We start from the raw sequence: 18,347 nt of genomic DNA, 5'->3' as shown, positions 1-18,347 counted from the left end.
AAAGCAGGGGGCGGGTCTCGGCGCCCTATGCTAATCAGACAAGAGGGGCGGGCAGCGCCTGCGTGCCCGGACCAGTCGGGGCGGAGCCGGCAAAGCCAGGGGGCGGTCCTTCATGAAGGTCCCGCCCACCGCCGCCGACCCGGAGCGGCGCACTTGTGAAGGCGGTGGCCGAGGGGGCGGGGCCAGAGGAGACGCGGAGAGGCTCCGGGAGGGGGTTGGAACCAAGAGCGCTCTTACGTAACGAAGGAGGCGGAGCGCGCTGTGCGCGAGAGAAGTGGGCGAGGTGGCTCGGTGGCCGCAATTGCGGGGCAGGGAGAAGACTTACATATGTAAATGAGAGGGCGGGACGAGCGGAGAGGTTAGTGTAACTGCATATGCATGAGGGGCGGGGCCTAGCATGCCCAAACTAGAGGGGAGGCGCTGCCCCTTTACCTTCTCGCCCTTCCCCCAAGATTACACCATCGGGGCACTTGGACCGCAGATCCAATATCCCCACACAGCTGCTGGACCCGGGATGGGAGAAGCAGGCATAAAACATGCAAGAAGTCCTGGATTTCGAGTCCCGGGAAGGCGGAGCCAATAGGGCCTGGACGGAGAACGCTCAAGGTCACTGCGGTGACCGAGTGAAGGTCACGGGGAAAGGCGGGGCCATGTGCGTCCTCCTCACGCGGGCAGCCACGCACTGACTCACCGACCGTGCACAGAGTCTTTTATTTCTCTAGGACTCAAATTCCACGTGGACAGGGTCGGGCTTGGGTCTGGGGACGGGACAGGGGCCGGGGACTGGAGTCGGGCTGTCTGTCACTCGAGCCCGAGCCCGAGGCGGTGCTCTCAGTGCACCAAGAGGTGCAGCCTCTTGCTCCGGCGCCTCTTGAGCCCCTCGATGTATCGCTGCAGCTGCTTGGTCAGGAAGTGGTCCCGGCCAATACCTGACCGGTAGCCTGGAGGGCATAGCTCGGCTCAGGGCAGTGAGCAGGAGCATGGCCTCCCCAGCAGCGGTGCTGCACCTGAGATTTGAGGAACCGCGGGTGATCTGGGGTAGCAGGAGCGCTTGGCACTCGGGTCTGTGTTAGTCTGGGAAACTTTGGATCTCCAAGGTGCTGGCCCTGACAGTTTTTTTTTTTTAAAGGTCAAGTCATACACCTGTACTCCAAACAGATGGGGGATGTGGAGGAGGATGAGAGAGTCAGGTGGAGCATGGGTGAGGGCAAGGTTAGAGTGTTGCAGGCCTGAACCAGGACAGTGGTAGCAGGCAGCTCTGTGGACACCTCCTGGACCACCCACTCTAAGCCATTAGCCAGCATCCCTGCCTTATATTATAAGCAGGGCAAATGAGGGGGCTTTCACCCAAATAATCCACTGTCCAGAGGTTCCTCAGAGCACTGAGGGAGAGGGCCAAGTCCACACACAGACTGTCATCCTCTTTGGGGAGTGGAGAAACCGCTTTAGAAAAGCCACATCAGCTAGAGAGGGGCTGTGCTAAGGCTGGCGCCCAGGCCCCTGAGGGTCACCTCATGCTCTCCCCACTGGGTGTCCCTGTGCCCAGTCCCCCAATTTTTTACTTTTGGTAGGGCTCCTGGAATACTGGTGGGTGGTAAGGGAATCTGACAAGGCAGACACGTCCTGAAACCCCACTCCCAGAGGCCCAAGCCCTGCAAAATCCCCCAGGGTCTCTTGTGGGAGCTGGGGAAGGGGCTCACTCCGGAGGGCTTTGGTGAGGATTTCCAGAGCTTCACTCTCCATGAGTTCCATCAGAGGCAGTGGCAGCTGGAGAAGCAGCAAGAGGCTCAGATGTCCCAGAGACCCCAGCCCTGCCCTGAGCTGAAATGCCTCACCTGCCCCCTCTAACCCCAAGGCCCCCCAACCAACCTGCCTGCCCTCTGCTCTACAAACCACCCTCACCCCTTCACCTCTGCAACCCCCACCTTGCCCATCTCCACCCCACTAAAATCCCCAGTTTCTCTGGGTGCTAACCCTGTTCTGCTGCTCCATCCAGTAGGCTCGATGGGGTGTGTGCTTCGAGATATTAAGCGATGACTCTGAGGAAGACATTTCTGGGAGAAGAGAAAAAGAGAGATCAGTCATCTGCAGACCGCTGGGTCTTCCCTGGAGCAGAGGAAACGAAACACATGGGCAGGCTTGTGGTGGCAGGGGAGTGGCCTTCAGAGACCAGCTCCAGGTGCCACCTTATTGGGAAACAGTATGGGACAGTCGGTTACTACCCTGGGCTTTATTGTTCCACCCACCAAGGTGCCAGTTCTGACTACCCCATTAGGTGAGGCTTACAAGCAGTGACTGAAAATTTCTGACCCTCAAGTTCTTCATTTGTCAAATGGGGTAATAAGAATAGAGCCCCTTATGGAGGTTGTGAAGTTTAAGGTGATCATGCAAAGGAAGCCCAGTGCCTGGCACACAGCAAGCGCTCAATAGATGGCATTACAATATTGTTATGCGTTTTAATCCCCCGATGTAGGGGCGGGGGGGGGGGGGAGGGGGAGTCCCAGACAGTGCCCAGCAAGAAGTAGGTACTTAAAATTGTAGCCAACAACTGAGTGAATGAAAGACAGGCACCTCCTCAACGACAGCAAATCCATACACAAGGAAATAACTCCCTCCTCTCAACCATCCCAGTGATTCCATTAAAAGCACGGGTCCTACGGCGCTGCCTTTGCGCATTTTCCGCAGGTGTCTCTCGGACCTGGCGTGCCATGGCCGCAGGACCTTGTACGACGCCTGCCCGGTAGGGGGCGCTCCAAGAATGTCTGGTTGATTTAAAGCGTAAAAGATAAACGAGGGCGCCGGTCCGGGGAAAGGGAACCCTGGAAACGGATCCTACAGCTTCTCCCCTCCCCGCCCCCATTTCACAGCAACAGATACTGAGGTCCTGGCCAGCCCCCTGCCCTGTGGATACCCACAGCCCTGTGAGGCCACACTGACCGGTGTCGGTCTTGGAATCGACGTCCTCCCCTAAACGGCTTCCCAGGGAGCTGGCCCGACGCAGCTCCAGCTCCAACAAGGAGGACTCGTCCAGATCCTCCTGTCTGAAACTGTCCTTGTCCTCTCCGTCATCCCATTCTTCCCAACCACCGTCCGAGTCGCGGCCGGCCTTCAGGTTGTACCACCGGCGGGACTTGCTGCCGATGCCGCTGCCCTCCATGTCTGAGTCCTCGCCGACACTGGACCGCGGCACATTCAGCTTCGGCTGCGACAGCGTGGCCCTGGTCCACAGATTCCGGATGTCGTTGTCTGGGCTCGACTTGTCTGAGCCATGGCTGCCCAAAGACGCCTGTGGGCCACATACAACGAGGGAAGCCAAGGGCCGCGGGGAGTTGGGAAGGAGAGGAAGAGCAGGCTGGAGTCGTCGGCTCGGGGCTCGTTGGGAGCTGCCCCGGGGCCAAGGCTGAGGGAGAGAATAGCCAGGGATCCAGGCTGGACCCAGGCTGGGGGCTCCCAGGGGGAAGGGGCCTGGGAAGAGGTCTTACTTTGAAAGGCTTTTCCTCCATGGTTCTGCCCCAACGGACCCAGTCGCCACAGGCCTCGGGGCGAGGAGCAAGGGGTCACGCTCCAGGAGCGGGGAGGGGCAGGATCCCGTTCCCGAATGGTGCTGCGGGTCTCGCGGGGGAGAGTTCAATCTACAGCCCCCCACGCTAGATGACATTCTCTCTCCCCCGTCCCCACCGCCCCATATCTGGGCTGAGGTTGGAGCCGCGCAGAACACCTTGGCACATTCCGATTCCGGACCCTACCCGGTAGCCTCCCGGCAGAGACACGAGCCCAAGCGTGGCCCTTTCGGTGCAGGCGTGGGGAGGAGGGGCTCGGCCCGGGGGTCACAGGAGCCTGGCTTGCCCCGGAGGTGGCCCGACGCAAGCACTCACTCCCACACCCGCTCGCGTCCCCGGAGCGCGCACGCCCGCAGCGGTGCAAACTGTTTCCGTTTATTGATGCAGGCTTTTGAGGCACAGTCGTGAGGTGTGGTGAGGGACGGGCCCGGCCGGGACAGCGAGACAGAAAGCCTTGGGGGGGTGGGGGGGGGGGTCTGCAAATGGATAAAGTGAGGAGAGGGCCAGGAGCAGGGGTGGCAACCCGTAGCCTCCTCCGCAGGCCTCGGTCCGGTCGAGAGGCCTCTTTGGTCGAACAAGCAGAGCATGCCGGGGAGGGCGCAAGAACGAAACCCTTTGAGAGGCCCGGGCCCGGGGTCCCGCCCCTACACCGGCACGCCTTTTTCCCGCGGGCGCCCGGGGCCCCGCGGCCGCGCGGGCTTCCGGGGAGGGTTAGGGGGCCGGCGGCGACCCCGTGGCGCGCGGGGCAGCGCGCAGCCGCGCTCGCTCTGCGTGTCAGAGGACTCGTCGATGAAGGCCAGGTTCTCGCTGGGGTAATCCAGCGCCGAGGCCGTGGGCGGGGAGGACGGGGAGGGCGGCTCGGCCTTCACGGGGAGCGGGGACGGGGGCCTGCCGGCGGGCTGCGCCGGACACGACGGCGGAGGCAGGAGTGGCCGCTCCTTCTCCAGCGGCGGTGGTGCCGTGGGCCCGACTCGCTGGGTCACCCGCGCCGTCACCGTGCCGGTCCAGCTGGCGGCCTGCGCCGTGAGGCCGCCCATCTGCGCGAGGAGTAAAGGCAGTCCTCGGCCGCGGGTCCTCGACCGCCTCGGCCACCCCGGGAACCTACCCCTTCGCCAATCAGGCACGTCCCCCCTTTTCCTCCTGGTCCTCCGGTCTCAGCCCGCCAGAGCCGGGAAAGGCTCATCAACCAGCCACACACTCTCCTCTCCTCCGAACCTAAGAGTCCTCTTCTCTAGGAGCTTTTCTAGAAAGCCCCGGTTTTATTTCAGCTATCCTTCCTGTGCCCCCTGGAGACCTTTGCGCCCCTCTCGAGCTCCTCGGCCGGCGCGACCAGTAAGGTGACACAACGCAGGTCGCCCAGTTAAATGTGAATTTCAGATAAACGACAAATACAATTTTAATATATGCATCTCCCTCCCCTGCAACATTTGGGACATACTTACACTAAAATAATATTTGCTATTTATCTGAAAGTCACATTTAACTGGGCTTCCTGCTTTTTGTTTTGTTTTGTTTTTCTCTAAATCTCGAAGCCCTATCCATGAGAGCAGAGATGGAGTCATCAGCAAACCGGTCCAAGTTTAACCCTTTGTCCCCGGGGCAGGTGCACACGGGGGGGGGGGCACTCCGTCCCTGCCTTGAGAAGCCCACACTCTGGAAGGGAGGCAGGCTGATCAACTCGCTGCTAGGGTAGAGTCTGTAAAGCGCAGCGCTGACCCAGGGGCGCCTACCTCTGCCCGAGTGCGGCGGGACACTACTCGCAGCCAGTTCCCGATGGTGGTGAGTACTGAGGCGAAGTAGGCCAGGCCGAGCAGGATCCAGAACCACACCAGCGGCTGGTAGGCTGCATTGCTCTGGTTGGGGCTGGCGCCTGGGATACCACCGGGGAGGCCAGAAAGACGTTGATTGTGGAGCAGGCTTTAAGCCTGTGAGCTCCTGGTTCATTGCCCCTCTTCTCAGCTCAGTGAGAGGATCCGCCTCCCCAGGGCAATCAAAGGATGTGTGCTAGAGTGTGTGTGAATGCATGCTAGATGAGTGTGCATGACTTGAAGGTGTGCCGATAAAAATATGCACGTGAGTGTGCTCACGCGCAAAAATGTGAGCATATGGGAGGGGTGCACATATATAAGAATGTGACACGTGTGAGGGGTGCACTTAATCTATGTGTGAGCATGCATCGGGGTGCAGGCATGCAAGAATGTAAGGGCACATGAGGTGTTGCATCCGTGCAAAAACGTGAAGGTGCATTCCGTGAGGGCATGTAGGGATTGGAGCAAGTGCCTGTGAGCGCACACACACCACAAGGAATTTGGAGGGAGACGCAAGAGTGCAGGGCCACTGGGCATGAAAAAAGTGGATAGGGAAGTGCAGCGCAAGAAAGGTGGCCTCACCAGCCACATAGTCCCCGAAGCCCACCGTGGTGAGCGTCACTACGACGAAGTAGATGGCCTCCAGCTTGCTCCAGCCCTCCACGTAGCAGAACACGAACGTGGGCGTGAGGACAAAGAGCAGGCAGCCGATCAGAAGGAAGAGCACCGCCGATAGTATTCGCACCAGCCCCGGTGGCACATGCCACTTCTGCAGGGAGGGGCAATGGGCAGAAGGACCCAAGGCGTCGCCAAAACCTCCAGTCACACCCCCCCACACACCGCCTCCTCCGGGATCCGGTGCGGGAGGCTCCCGCGACCTCGAGGTCCGCGCTCTCGTGCGGGGCGGGGACGTAGGGAAGGGTAACCCGAGCTCAAGGCGAGGGCGCGCAGGGCAAGGAGCAGCTCACCAGGAAGATGGCTTCGATGTGACCGATGCCGCGGCGCAGAGAGGAGCCCAGCCGGTCCCCGACCCCTGCCAGCAGGATCCCGAACAGCGGGATCCCCACCAGCGCATAAAAGATGCAGAAGAGGCGCCCGGCATCTGTGCGCAGGGCCGCGTTGCCGTAGCCTGGGCAGAGGGGCCGTGCAGGAAGTCTAGGGGCTGCCTGGCCCCCACTTCCTCCCTCTGCACCTTCCCCCAGGAGAAAGCCCAGCGGCCCCTTGCCCCCCTCCACGTGCCCAGTCCCCTCCCCCACCGATGGTGGTGATGATGGTGCCTGAGAAAAAGAAGGCGCTGCCCAGGTCCCAGGCTGAGTGGTTGCTGTTACTGGTTGAGTTGATGTCAGGGTCCGCACCCCCTCCCAGGGCATCAGCCACATCCTGCAGGACAAGGCGCAGAAGGAGGAACCTCAGCGCTTCCCTACTGTCCCCGCCAAGCCCCTGGCCCTCCAGTCTCCAGAGTGGTATCCTCCCTCCCCTTCCCAGTGCTCCCCCTCTCTCCAGTCTTCCTGAGGGCTGTCCCTCAGAGTAGACATTGCAAATTGGGTGGCCCGATTTTGTTTGACCTCCACATTGTTTTAGAAACATTTTAGTTGGGACGTCTGGGTGGCTCAGCCGGTTAAATGTGTGACCCTTGATTTCGGCTCAGGTCAGGATCTCAGGGTCCTGAGACTGAGCCCCCGGTTGAGCTCACGCTCAGCGGGGGAGTCTGCTTGGGATTCTCTCTCTTCCACTCCCTCTGCCCCTTTCCCCCACCACCCTCCTCTTGGCGAGTGTGTGTGCTAGAGCGCTCTTTCTTTAAATCAATAAATCAATAAATCTTAAAAAAAAAAAAAAAAGATTTTAGTTATTTGCCCCTTAATTTCACACAAAAGATTTCAAGTTTACAGAGGTCAGGAGCACAGACCTGGACCAGACTGCCTGGGTTCAAATCTCGGTGCTGTGTGACCCTGGGGCAAGTTAACTCTCTGTGCCTCAGTTTCTGCCTCTATCAGGTGTGGATGATGATGCTAACACCTACCTCAGACAGTTGTGCAGAGTTAAAGTAAGCCCTGTGTGTTAAGTTAGTCCAAGGAGTGATCATGCCCAGTGATTTCCAGCTTTCCACAGACCCCACCACTCCCATTGGCCCTAGGAAAGCTGAGTTTTGAGTTCCTTGCCTTAGAAAATCTGATGGAAGTTAGGGACCCTTTCTCCAGGAAGGTTCATATACCATCAAATTTTGTACCCAATATCGGAAGGCTGGTAGACACGCAAACCCCCGCCCACCCTGTTGAAGTCCAAGCCGAACCCTGTGCTACAGAGTAGGTGCTCAAGAAATAGGATTAAATTAATGAAATGGCCATGTGTCTGCCCCTCTTGCCACCTTGCAGTCCTTTCAAGACACAGTCTGTGTTTTGAGAGTGTCTGCCTTAAGTGACAGAGGTCAGAGCATAATGAGGGGGGCAGAGGGGCCCTTCCCCAAGGAGCACAGAGCCAAGGCACAAAGGCAGTGGGGGAGATCAAAACCACATTCTTTCTCTCTGAATGCAATCCTCATTAGCAAGACCCATTCCAAATTAATCTTCCTAAAGTGACTGCCCCAAATCCTCCATAGCTCCCTGCTGTCACAGCATAGAGTCCAAACTCGCAGCCCAGCATCTCAGCCCCTTTTCAATCTAGTCCCCACCTCCCTTTCCCCAGCCTTCTCTCCTGGGACCCCCATTTGAAATCCAAGTTGCAGTGACCTTACCCCCAGATTTTCTGAGATGATCCCATTTCCTGTAATAGTAATTCTTAAATGAAGCCAAGAAGTGAAATGTATGATTAAGGTGATTTAAATTTTATTTTGCAAGACTTTTCCAATAAATTCACTACTTAGGGGGAAAAAAAAATCTCTTGTCATCCTGTGTGTTCTAATTTTTGCTTCGAATGACTACGCATCTGCTAAATCCGAGTTCTGCAAAACACTCTGAGCTTTCCAACTTCCACGCCTTTGCCCATGCTGTTCCTCTGCCTGCAGGTCTCTTGCAAACCAATCACACATCTCTAAATTCTACATGGCTCACCTGCCTCATTTCAATTACCTGCTCCTCCCAGAGGCCCCCCCCCATCTCCCTCCTTGCCCCCAGCACCTAGCTCAGGGCCCAGCATACAACAGGTGTTTAACAAAGAAGGAAACAAGGAAAGCTCCCTTTCCACGGAATCCTACAGTGATCTGTCCATGGATCTGTCTCCTCATCCCAAAGTGACAGCCTCTAGGGTAGAGCCTGCCTCTGTTCCACCCCCATAGCAATTTCCCTGCTTACCCTACAGTGTATTAGCACAGCACCCAGCACATAGTAGGTGCATAATTACTGCAGGACTGCCTAGTTGTGGAAGAGAAAGCAGCTGTCGCCCACACTTCTAATTTCTGCCCTTCCTTTTCTTCTTTTTTTATCCAGGAAAAAAGCATTTACATCGTGAAGATAAAATAGGTCAGATTCCCTCCCTCCCCTGCTCTGCCCTGTGGTCTGGCCAGACACATTCTCCTGCCCAGGCCTCTCTGAGGCTCACGGGGATTCTGGAAGTGTCAGAGCCAATGTCAAGCCGCCTGTGTCCCGGCCCCACCCCATCCTCATCTCTGCTCCTGGTCCTGCCACCTTGGGAATCAGCTGGAACACTGAGGCCTCCATGCCCATGGCTCCTCCCTCCAAAAGAACAGGCAGGGAAGGAGGGGTACTCTTCAATAAAGTAATAAACATCAATTTATTAAAGTTAATCCTTGGGGTTTTATATGATAGTGACTCAGAAATCACAGAAGCAACGAAGGTGCTTACCTGATAGTACCCCCAGGAGGCTGAAGCCCAGCACTTTCTTTAGTCACTGAACCAAAGTTGAACCCACCCCTTCCTCTGGCCTCTTCATCATAAGCATGTGTCCTGAGGAGAAGGGCTGCTTAGCCTGGTATCCATGGTGGCAGGCTTAGGGGATCCTGGAACCCTCTGAATGTGTCCCTCTGACACCCTCTGAAACCACCAGGATGTAAGTGCATTTTTCCAGGGGGTAGGGGAGTGTTCACAGTGTTCTTGGGCATCTCCAAGGCATCTGTGACTCCAAAGAAGTAGAGAAACCAGGGTAGGGTTGCCAGTTTCAGTAAATAAAAATACTGCATGGGACATATTTATTTTTTAAAAGTATTCATTGTTTAGTGGCTAAAATTCACAATTATCCAGGCATCCTGGATTTCATCCAGCAACCCGGAACCAGTGCGTTATGCCTGCGAAATGTAACATATTTCATGTGCTCCAGCCATGTATTCATTTCTTCCTTCACTCGTTCCTTCACTCAACCACCATCACACTGAAGGAGACAGCCCAGGAGCTCAGTGCAAGCCCAGGAAAAGCAAGGCAGACAAATGCCCCCAAGGTCGCCATATTGAAAACACAGAGACCTGGATCCCAGCCTCTGCCCTGCACCCCTCAGCTGCACCCTGCCCTCCGGGTGCCCGTCTGGAGGCAGCAACCCAGCGCAGGGCCCCACTGGCATGCAGCTACTTTTGGGGGGGGGTCACCGGCGACTGTTGAAGGGGCTCCTGCCCACCCACGCACCTTGATGAAGAGCCCCAGGTCCTGGTCGCTCACGCATGGATGGGCCCTCAGGAACTTCTCTCGGACCTCCCCCAGCTCCCTCTGGGCCTGCTGCTCGTGGGGCTGCTCCAGGGCCTGGAACACCAGGGCACCGGACACCAGGTAGAGCAGGACCAGTGCCAGCAGGGCCAGTAGGGTGGTGCTGCGCATGGCGCGCCCAGGGGCCCGGCCGATTCCGCTGCCCGCCTGGGGAGGCCGGGCAGGGGGCTCCTGGGGAGCTGCGGTCACTGTGGGTAGAACCAGGGATGCTGGGATCAATAACTTAGCCTGCCACCCCTCCACCCTCCTCCTCCAACCCCCATACACCCAAAGGTCCTTGGAGCCCCCAGCCCTATAGCCCATAGATGTCCTCTCTTCACATCCCTCTGCCAGGACACTTGGTACCAGGGCACACCCAGTCCCCCGACTTCGGCCCTCCCCCTTACCTCCATTGCCCGACCCTCAGTCCCTGTCCGGGGACTCCAGGACAGGAGAAGAGAAGAGGGCACCGGGAAGGGAAAGGAAGGAGAGTGGAAGGGGGAAAGAGAGACTGAGCTTGCTGAGGGACCGGCAGGGCGAGCGAGAAAACGCCGGGGGCCTGGAGGGGGCGTGAGGAACCGGCTTCCAAGCAGGAGGCTGAGGGGGCGCTGAGGCGCGCGAAGGGGAAGCGGGAGGAGAGGCCGAACCGCGCAGGGCGGGGACGGGGATGGCGGGTCCCGGCTCCTCCGCTGCGGCTGCGGCAGCATCTTCGCGCTTCTCTCCCCCGCTCCCGCCTCTCCCCGCTCTGCCGCGACCCGCGAGGGGCCGGGCGGGGAGCGTCCTGGGTCTCCCAGCGCCCCGCCGGGCTTTCGAGGAACCCAGGGGCGGGCCCCGGTCGCCGCGCAGAGGCGAGGCCGGGCTGGGGGGTGGGGAGGGTGCCCGGTTCCGGGAAGAAACGGGGCGGGAGCAACCAGGGCCGGCCCCGGGGCAGCATCCTCCCGGACAGCCGTCAGCACCCCCCGGGGACAGCGGGCGGCGGCGTCCACGCGCACACACGCGGGCACAAAGACCCGCGCGCCCACGCTCCGCCCTGCGGCTCCCGCCCGCCCCGCTGCCCAGGCTGCACGCACACACTCCACCTGCACACTCCCCAGACTCGCGGGCACACCCGGACCCCCGGGGGCGTGCGCGCCGGGCCGAGGCACCCCCGAGGTCCACGCGCACGTGTGCACACACTCCCGTCCACACACCCAGGCCGCCGGGCCACCGCGCAGCGCCCGCCACCCAGACACACTGCACACCCGCCGTTCGCTCCCACCGCCTCCCGAGAGTCTTCAACGCGGACGCCTGGGAGCGTGCGGGCGGCGGGACGCGCGGCCGCACGGCTCCCGGAGGCGCCCACGCGCGGGGAGGTGAGCGCCCCGCCCGGCCGGTCGCCCCCTGCGCACCCCTCCCTGCCAGGGAGTCCCGCCCGCGCCCCGCACTCCCTCCCGCGTCAGCCCCGCACTCACTGTCGGCCCCGCTGCGGCTGCGGCTGCGGCTGCGGCTGCGGCCCGGGCTCCCGCGCGGCCTCGCCGGTGCCGGCTGGGCCGCGGAGGCGGCGGCGGCGGCAGGGGCGGAGCGGGCGGCCGCCGGGGCTGGGACCCCCCTCCCGCCGCCAGAAGCCCCCCTCCTTCCAAGCTTAACCCCTCCAGCGCCGCGCCTCCCTCCGTGCCGCGCCCTCGCCGCCGGCGCCGTGCCCCGCAGCCCCTTACCTGCGGCCGCCCAGCCCCCCAATTCCGGCCGGTCTCGGCAGGTGAGGGGCAGAGGAGCCCGAGACGGGTCGCCGTTGGGTCCGGCCTGGAGTCTCAGACTGGAGTCCTGGTACTGCCCCGCCGGCCATCCAGTGTGGCCAGCGGCACGGCCCTGGCCTGGACATCTGCCGGCTCACCTCTCCGGACAGGCGCCACGTTAATCTCCCAGCATCTCCCAGGCCCACTACGGATCGGAAGGGCCCTCAACTCCCCGCCCCTGGGGACAGCCTGGCCCATGGGCTCAGCACTCCTGAGGGAGGCGGCCCCGCGGGACAAAGGGGTGAGCGATCCACTGAAACAAGCTGAAACTGGCTGAGGTAGGGTTGGGACCCAGTTCTGGAAAGTCATGCCGGGGCACCTCCTGCCCCTACTCCCGCCCGATCCCTTGGCCCTTACCCCCGTGGCCATCCCAGCATGGAACGCGAGCCAGCACTCCCCCACAGCTTGAGCAGCCGGGGCTCTGGCAGGTCTTGGAGCTGCTCCCCTCTGTGTGCCCACCCACTTCTTTAAACCCTGATCTCTCCAAAAATCCTCTGGCCTGGGGTCTTCAGCCCTCACAGTGGGTGGCTTTAAGCCTGGGCTCTAAGGCTGACCACCCCCTACCAGTAGGGGGCGCAGATGTGTTATCAAGCTCTCCAGCCTCCCAGTCCCTACTTAGAGAAAAGGGATGATTAATTATCACCTCGGAGTGCTGTTCTGAGCATTAAGGAGGTCAGTATTTGTAAATGCTCAAAACGGAGGCTGGCACACACAATAAAGTGCCCTACAAACGTTAGCAATTTTCCTTTCAACAAAGAGTGACTGTTCAGCTTCAAGCTGATTCTCAGTCTCAGATGCCCTCTCTTGGGAGGCCCTGAAGGCCTGGTGCCCAGGAGCATCCCAAGTGAAGAGTTTCAAGGCAGGATCAGTGGTAGGCCCCAGGAACTCCAAGGAGCTGTGATGTCCGGGTACATGGACAGGAGAGAGACCCTCTGATAAATGACTCCCACCCACAGGACAGATGACAGCCCTACCAAGGCCGTGGCAGCAGCCAGGCAGTGACTGCAGCTTTAGGGACAGCCAGAGAAGGGGCCCTCAGGGCCACCAGGCAGACTATGTGGGGGCAGCCCAACTATCTGGCCAAATCCACACCTGGTGGGGAGGTGGGGGCTCCTCAGTCACAGGCCAACTCCTCCACGGCCCTGGACTAACCCCTGGCCCAGAATGCCAGGTTGGGAAGGATGACAGGGGAACAGGGTTTCCAGAAATCCCAACCTGGCAAGGGGAACAGGCATAAGAGACCCAAAATCACGGTGCCACAGGACCCCGGAGGGGGGACATGGCTCCCTGACCTGGAGATGAACGGCTTCATAAAGGAGGTGACATTTGAAGCAGGTTTTGAGGAGAGAGTAGACATTTTTCAAGTGAGGAGGGGACTGGGGTGGAAACAGACTTTTCTGGCCTCCTTGCCCCTCAGGCTGCAGGCTCCCTCCCTCTCCCGGCCCATCAGCCTGGGTCAGGTAGGTGACCCCTGCCCAGCCCAGCCACGCCTTTGGAGGACCTGGGTCTGGCCAGCTCTCAGCTGTATAGGCCATGATGCAGGGAACACAAAGCCGACAACTGACAGACAGTGAACTGATGAGGGGCGCAGAGACTGTTTATTGAGGGGCAGGTGCAGGAGAGGTAGCCAGCTCCGGTGCAAAAGTGGAGGCGGCAGGTCATGCCAAGGTGCTGCAGGCATCTGGCAGCCAGGGCCATGCCCCCCATCCTAGGGGACAGCACAAGCTCACTATGACAGGAGTAGCAAGGAGCCAGCCAGGGGAAGAGGCGGCCACAGCCTCCCATGATCCTGGGCAAGAAGCGGCAAATGTACTTGGCACAGGGGCCTAGGATGGGAGGACTGGGGTCTGGGTGTTCAAGGGGGAGAATGGGAGGGGATCACGTCTGTGGAGTGGAGTAGAGACTGTGGTGGTGGCCACCTGGTCCCAGCACCTGGGAGAAGAGCAGAGGAGTGGTCCGTGTCTGGCTGCCCCCGCACCAGCCTGGCTCCCGCCCGATGGCGCCGTACCAGCTGCCAGAGCCTAGGCTGCCCGACATGCTGCAGGCAGAGAAACAAGGATCGGTCCCAAGGCAGGGACCAGGGCCACATCCACAAGAGTCAGGGCAGGGAGAGAGGCTTAGCACAAGGCCCAGTGCCCCAGCTTTCCAGCCCCCAGGTCCTGAACCCTCTAGACTGTGGCAAACTGCATCTTGGGGTGGAAACCAGAGGGGACCTCACCTCGTACAGAGAGGAAACAGGGGCAGGGCAGGGGCGGGGCCAAGGGGGAAAGTGGTAGGACCAGGATCTAGATCCCCAGGGTTCAATGGAGCGAGCTGGGAGCCCGGAGGACCTGAGGCAGGGCCAGGGCTCCTACCTGGTGCTCTCGCTACGGCCGTGCTCCCAGGAGCAGCCCTCGTCCTCACAGTGCCCGGCCCGGTCAAAGAAGTAGGAACGGGAGCCAAAGACCTGCCCATTGAGGATGCGGCTGGTGCTCTGGGGGAGGAAACCACCATCGTGCTTTCTCCCGCCCCACCATTGGCTTCCCACAGCCCTGCCAGACCCCGGCCCAGGGATTCCCAGTGTCCACCCGTCTCCGCTGGCCCTCACCAGGTCCTGTGGGGGCCGGTGCACCCGGAAGAAGCCCACCAGCAGGGTGGTGGGCAGCAGCTCCCACACAAACAGGATGAGGCCAAACACCAGGTAGCCTTTGTTCCCCAGGTCATTCACCAGGTCCGCCTGTGGGAAGGCAGGGTTTGTATAATCCACAACTGTGCCGGGGGCGGGGGGGACCCAGACAGAGTCGAGGCCAACTGGGGGCCAAGAGCCATGGCTACTAAGGAGGCAGCCGAGGTGCTGAATGCCCACCTGGTCAGAGACGTTGTACCAGTCATAATCGAAGGCATCCAGCCGGCTCCGGGGGGCCAAGGCCAGGGCCGCCAGGTTGTAGCAGGCCCGGCTGGCGTAGAGCAGGACCATGGCGCCACCCATCGCAGCTGCCTGGCACACACTGGTCCCCTGGCACAGATGACAGTAGAGGACCCTCAGGGAGGGGAAGCTCCAACTCCCTCTCTACCCGGAAGATCACTGCCCAGAGACCCCAAGGGACACCCGGGGACCAGGGCTTGTGGCCCTACCTTGGCCTCCAGGTAGATGCTGGTGGAGGGCGCCCGCCGGGCGACCAGGCAGAGGCAGGCAGCAAGAGAGAGCGCGCAGATAACAAAGAGGGAGTCGCTCACCAGGACTCGCACCAGCAGGAGGGCCCACGGCTGTGCCCGGCGCCGGCGGGACAGCACAGCGCACAGCACGTTCACCAGCAGAAAGAGCAGCGAGGCCCCCACGAAGGCCCCTCGGACAGCCAGCCTGCAGCCCACAGCACAGTCAGCCCCAGACAACCATCGCTGGCACTCACTGACCCCCCAAACTCCCCCAGGAGACCCCAATGTCAGTCAGAACCAATCCAGACCAATCCAGTCTGAACCCCGGCTCTCCAGTTTCACAGATGGGGAAGGCGAGGCCCACAGAGGTCAGATGGTGACTGACAGCTATAATACAGTGGAAAGAACACAAGACTGAGAGTCAGAGACCTGGGGTCAGGGGCGCCTGGGTGGCTCAGTTGGTTGAGTGTCTGCCTTTGGCTGGAGTCATGATCCCAGGCTCCCTGCTCAGCAGGGAGTCTGCTTCTCCCTCTTTCTCTGCCCCTCCTCCCCACTTGTGCGCGCTCTCTCTCTCTCTCTCATAAATAAAATCTTGAAAGAAAGAAAGAAAGAAAAAGAAAGAAAGAGACCTGGGTGTAAGCCCTAGCTCTGCCTTCTGCCAGATCTATGACCTTGAACATGTGGCTTTACCTTGCTGGGCCTCAGTTTCTTCATCTCTCAGATGGGGATAATAACAGCCTCACAGGTAAGTTGTAAAAATGTTTGTGAAAGCTCTTAATAAACTGTAAGACGTTATACAAATGACAAGCTTATCACCACCCAAGGTCAGCCAGAAGAGCAGTCTGGGGCTTCCGAGGGCTGGGCCCTCCAGCTCCTCTTCCATCGTGGATGACGCTGGAACCCCTTCCCTTCACACTAGCATGGCTGTTTCCAGCAACGCCGCCCTTCACCGGCGCAGCGCCTTTGCTGAGCCGTCTGCACCACGTGCCTAACTTTTCATGGCCCTTTCACAAACATTTGCAAAGTTGTCCCCGCCTTGGCACTGCACAGGGTTGGCAAGAAATGGACACCAGGCGGCTCCCTGCCCCTGGCCTGGGGGATATGCCCATATGTCCCGTGTACTTACAAGCCTCGGCTCATCTCCGGCCGGCGCTTCGCCTTGGCCTTGAACACAACCTGGGAGCAGAGATGCCCATCATTCCTTTGGGCCTCTGGGATTGCCACCCCATAGCCCACCCCCACCCGTTACCATGGTTACCTGGGCAAAGTAGAGGTTCATAAGTGTCAGTGTGAAGAACTGCAGGCAGACAGGGCAGCAGTAGAGAAGCCAAAAGGGCAGGGGTCCCAGACGGTTGGCTCGGGGGGTATCTCGGAAGTAGAAGGAGAAGAGGGTGGTGCGCAAGGCAGCCCAGAGCAGACAGAGTGCCAGGAACACTGTCTGATAGCTGAGACGCTTGTGCCCATATAGGAGCACCAGCCAGAGTTGGGCATATACCGAGAAGAAGAGCAGGGCATACAGAGTGGTGTAGGCCGCAGTCAGCCCCAGGGTCACGGCAGGAGGCAGCGCAGGGACCAGCCCAGCAGCAGGCACCAGGCCAGACAGGTTACTCTCCATGTCAGGAAAGGAGGCCTGAATCCCAGAGAAAGAGATGGAGGGCTGGCAGGGGGCCAGGGAAATAAATATGGAGAGGTGGGAGTTGCAGGGTGCAGCGACAGAGATGGGGAGCTCAGGAGGGAAGAAGCTGCAGCTGGCCAGGCCCTTCCCCCTCAACAGAGGGACCCTGCCCTTGCAGCGGGACACAGGCAGCCTGGGGCCTGGGCCCCTCACTCTGGGGCGTGGAAGGACAGACCCTGTGGAGGGCAGAGGCGGGAAGTGGGCAGGGTCTCCTCCCTGGGCCAGCCCCAGAGCCAGGGCGAGGGGGTGCAGAGGATGAAGGACAGGGGTCCCTGGCCTTGCTCGTTCGAGTCGTCCCGGCTGGAGGGGGAGAGCCGGCAGATACCCTTCCGCTGAAGGCAGCGGCCGCTGCCGGGGACGCTCAACGCCCAGCTCTCCCCCTCCCCAAACTGGGGGTCTCTCTCCCCTCCAATAATCCGAATTGGGGATGGCCTCTGCCTTCTGTCCTCGGAATTCGGACGCTGCCCCCACCCCACCCCCCACTGCATCCACTCTCCAGCCTCGGGGGGTGCGGGAGGAGGCCGACGCCGGGTCCTCAGGACGCCGCTGGGGGAGCCGGCTCTGGTCGCTGGGACCCGGGGCTCCGGCTCCCCAGCTCCCCGGCTCCCGCTGCTCCGCCCCCTCCTGCGCCTGCGCCTGCGCGGGCGCCGTTCGCTACGCTAAATGCGCAGGATCTGGCCCCACCAGCTCCGCAGCCCCGCGCCGCACGGTCTCCGGCGCGGAGCCGTTCGAGAATTGGCGCGGGGTGCGCCGCCGGCGGGTGCTAGGGGTTACTAGAGGCAGCGGGAGGCCGAGACGCTGGGGCGGAACAGCTCCGGCGGGCGCCCGGGTGGGCCGTGCCCGGAGCCACCTGCCCTCGTTTGTTTGGGAGGCCGCCAGTTCCCGTGCTTTTCTTCCCTATGCCCAAATTGAGATCGCGGCGCCCGCCCGGGGGGCGGCAACAACTTCCCCTCACCGGCTCTCCGAAGGAAACTTCCGCCCACAGCCAAGATGGCCCCCGGGCCCCGCCCCCTGGGCTTAACCCGCAGGGCGCCGCAGTCCCGGCGAGGCACGCCCGCCCCACTCCCTGGCGGGCCGCGGTTCCCGCTCACCTGGCCGGCAGCCTGCTCGGCGCGAAGCCTCAGCGAGTCCTACGGCCACCCTCAACGGGGCCCCCTCTCCTGCGCCGGGGCAGTCATCCTGCCGGGGAGGAGGCTCCCTTGCTTATCTCGAGCGCTCCTGAGCTGGCGCGGAGAGTAGTGCCCCCGAGGCGGGCGGTGCGAGGTTTCCACTGTGGGGAAGAGGGAGCGGGACTTCCCGACCCGGCTACCCAGTCCACACGGAGCCGTGACAACAGCAGCAACACTTGCATCCAGATGAAGCAGTGACAACAGCAACAACACCTGCATCGACGGCTGAGCTTCAACTGAAGCTTTGCAAAGTGCTTTCACCCACAGTAATCACCACTCGGTTTACAAAGTTCACTGGCTTCTAAGGGAGGTGTCATTATCTTCATTTTACAGGAGTGGAGACTAAGGCCCAGAGGGGCTGAAGGGCTTGTCAGCAGAAGCTGGTCTCCAGGTTCCAAGTGAGGACCCCAGAGAATCCCTCATCTGCTCCCACACATGTCCCAGGCACAAGGAAGTCGGGAACTGAGCGGCGGGAGGCGAGGAAGGGACCCAGGACGACGGCGGCGGGCCGGGAGCAGGTCCGCCGGCGGGGGCGGAGCCTGGGCCGGGAGCGGCCACGCCCCCCTGGCCAGCCCTAGTGACATTTCAAGAGCTGATTGGGCC

At 60.9% G+C, this 18,347-nt stretch overlaps 3 protein-coding genes across 8 annotated transcripts; all 3 read right to left on the bottom strand.

The window, feature by feature from the left end:
• Positions 1 to 408: 408 nt before the first annotated feature.
• On the bottom strand, positions 409 to 3,728 carry CATSPERZ (catsper channel auxiliary subunit zeta). The gene is made up of 5 exons (XM_032414808.1): positions 3,719 to 3,728; positions 2,938 to 3,477; positions 1,975 to 2,054; positions 1,701 to 1,767; positions 409 to 941 (listed from the first exon to the last, which is right to left on the bottom strand). Exons 1-5 carry the CDS (start codon positions 3,726 to 3,728, stop codon positions 832 to 834), a joined length of 807 nt encoding a protein of 268 aa, XP_032270699.1. The 3' UTR covers positions 409 to 831.
• On the bottom strand, positions 3,379 to 11,855 carry KCNK4 (potassium two pore domain channel subfamily K member 4). 5 transcript variants are annotated; one of them, XM_032414951.1, is made up of 7 exons: positions 11,688 to 11,855; positions 9,937 to 10,202; positions 6,625 to 6,748; positions 6,337 to 6,497; positions 5,951 to 6,137; positions 5,291 to 5,430; positions 3,379 to 4,597 (listed from the first exon to the last, which is right to left on the bottom strand). In XM_032414951.1, the coding sequence occupies exons 2-7, from the start codon at positions 10,123 to 10,125 to the stop codon at positions 4,205 to 4,207; spliced, it is 1,194 nt and encodes a 397-aa protein (XP_032270842.1). In that variant the 5' UTR covers positions 10,126 to 10,202; positions 11,688 to 11,855; the 3' UTR covers positions 3,379 to 4,204. The 5 variants fall into 5 exon arrangements, with proteins under 5 accessions (XP_032270842.1, XP_032270840.1, XP_032270843.1 ...); XM_032414949.1 differs by lacking the exon at positions 11,688 to 11,855 and adding an exon at positions 11,445 to 11,481; XM_032414952.1 differs by lacking the exon at positions 11,688 to 11,855 and adding an exon at positions 11,235 to 11,306.
• A 1,241-nt stretch (positions 11,856 to 13,096) lies between these two features.
• Positions 13,097 to 18,276, bottom strand: GPR137 (G protein-coupled receptor 137). Of its 2 annotated transcripts, none has more exons than XM_032414813.1 (8): positions 17,667 to 18,276; positions 16,159 to 16,530; positions 16,027 to 16,076; positions 14,880 to 15,105; positions 14,611 to 14,760; positions 14,353 to 14,481; positions 14,120 to 14,238; positions 13,097 to 13,803 (listed from the first exon to the last, which is right to left on the bottom strand). In XM_032414813.1, the coding sequence occupies exons 2-8, from the start codon at positions 16,513 to 16,515 to the stop codon at positions 13,644 to 13,646; spliced, it is 1,191 nt and encodes a 396-aa protein (XP_032270704.1). In that variant the 5' UTR covers positions 16,516 to 16,530; positions 17,667 to 18,276; the 3' UTR covers positions 13,097 to 13,643. The 2 variants fall into 2 exon arrangements, with proteins under 2 accessions (XP_032270704.1, XP_032270703.1); XM_032414812.1 differs by having other exon boundaries at positions 13,098 to 13,803; positions 16,159 to 16,557.
• Positions 18,277 to 18,347: the final 71 nt, after the last annotated feature.

This window comes from Phoca vitulina, unplaced genomic scaffold, assembly GCF_004348235.1.
Source record: "Phoca vitulina isolate PV1807 unplaced genomic scaffold, GSC_HSeal_1.0 scaffold16, whole genome shotgun sequence".
Classification (NCBI taxonomy): Eukaryota; Metazoa; Chordata; class Mammalia; order Carnivora; family Phocidae; genus Phoca; species Phoca vitulina.
Note: the sequence above shows the minus strand (reverse complement) of the source record. Positions and strands in the feature narration are given on the sequence as shown.

What these genes read in the sequence shown, in the direction of transcription:
- CATSPERZ (XM_032414808.1), bottom strand. An exon ending in GGATGGAGCAGCAGAACAGG is followed by an intron (nt 1,768 to 1,974) that starts GTTAGCACCCAG and finishes CTGCTTCTCCAG; the next exon opens with CTGCCACTGCCTCTGATGGA. An exon ending in CCTCACCAAAGCCCTCCGGA is followed by an intron (nt 942 to 1,700) that starts GTGAGCCCCTTC and finishes TATGCCCTCCAG; the next exon opens with GCTACCGGTCAGGTATTGGC.
- KCNK4 (XM_032414948.1), bottom strand. Translation starts at nt 10,317, where the DNA reads ATGGGCTATAGGGCTGGGGGCTCCAAGGACCTTTGGGTGTATGGGGGT. An exon ending in ACCTGGGGCTCTTCATCAAG is followed by an intron (nt 6,749 to 9,936) that starts GTGCGTGGGTGG and finishes CTTGTCCTGCAG; the next exon opens with GATGTGGCTGATGCCCTGGG. An exon ending in CACCATCATCACCACCATCG is followed by an intron (nt 6,498 to 6,624) that starts GTGGGGGAGGGG and finishes CCCTCTGCCCAG; the next exon opens with GCTACGGCAACGCGGCCCTG.
- GPR137 (XM_032414813.1), bottom strand. Translation starts at nt 16,515, where the DNA reads ATGGAGAGTAACCTGTCTGGCCTGGTGCCTGCTGCTGGGCTGGTCCCT. An exon ending in GGTACAACGTCTCTGACCAG is followed by an intron (nt 14,482 to 14,610) that starts GTGGGCATTCAG and finishes GCCTTCCCACAG; the next exon opens with GCGGACCTGGTGAATGACCT. An exon ending in GGCCGTAGCGAGAGCACCAG is followed by an intron (nt 13,804 to 14,119) that starts GTAGGAGCCCTG and finishes CTCTGCCTGCAG; the next exon opens with CATGTCGGGCAGCCTAGGCT.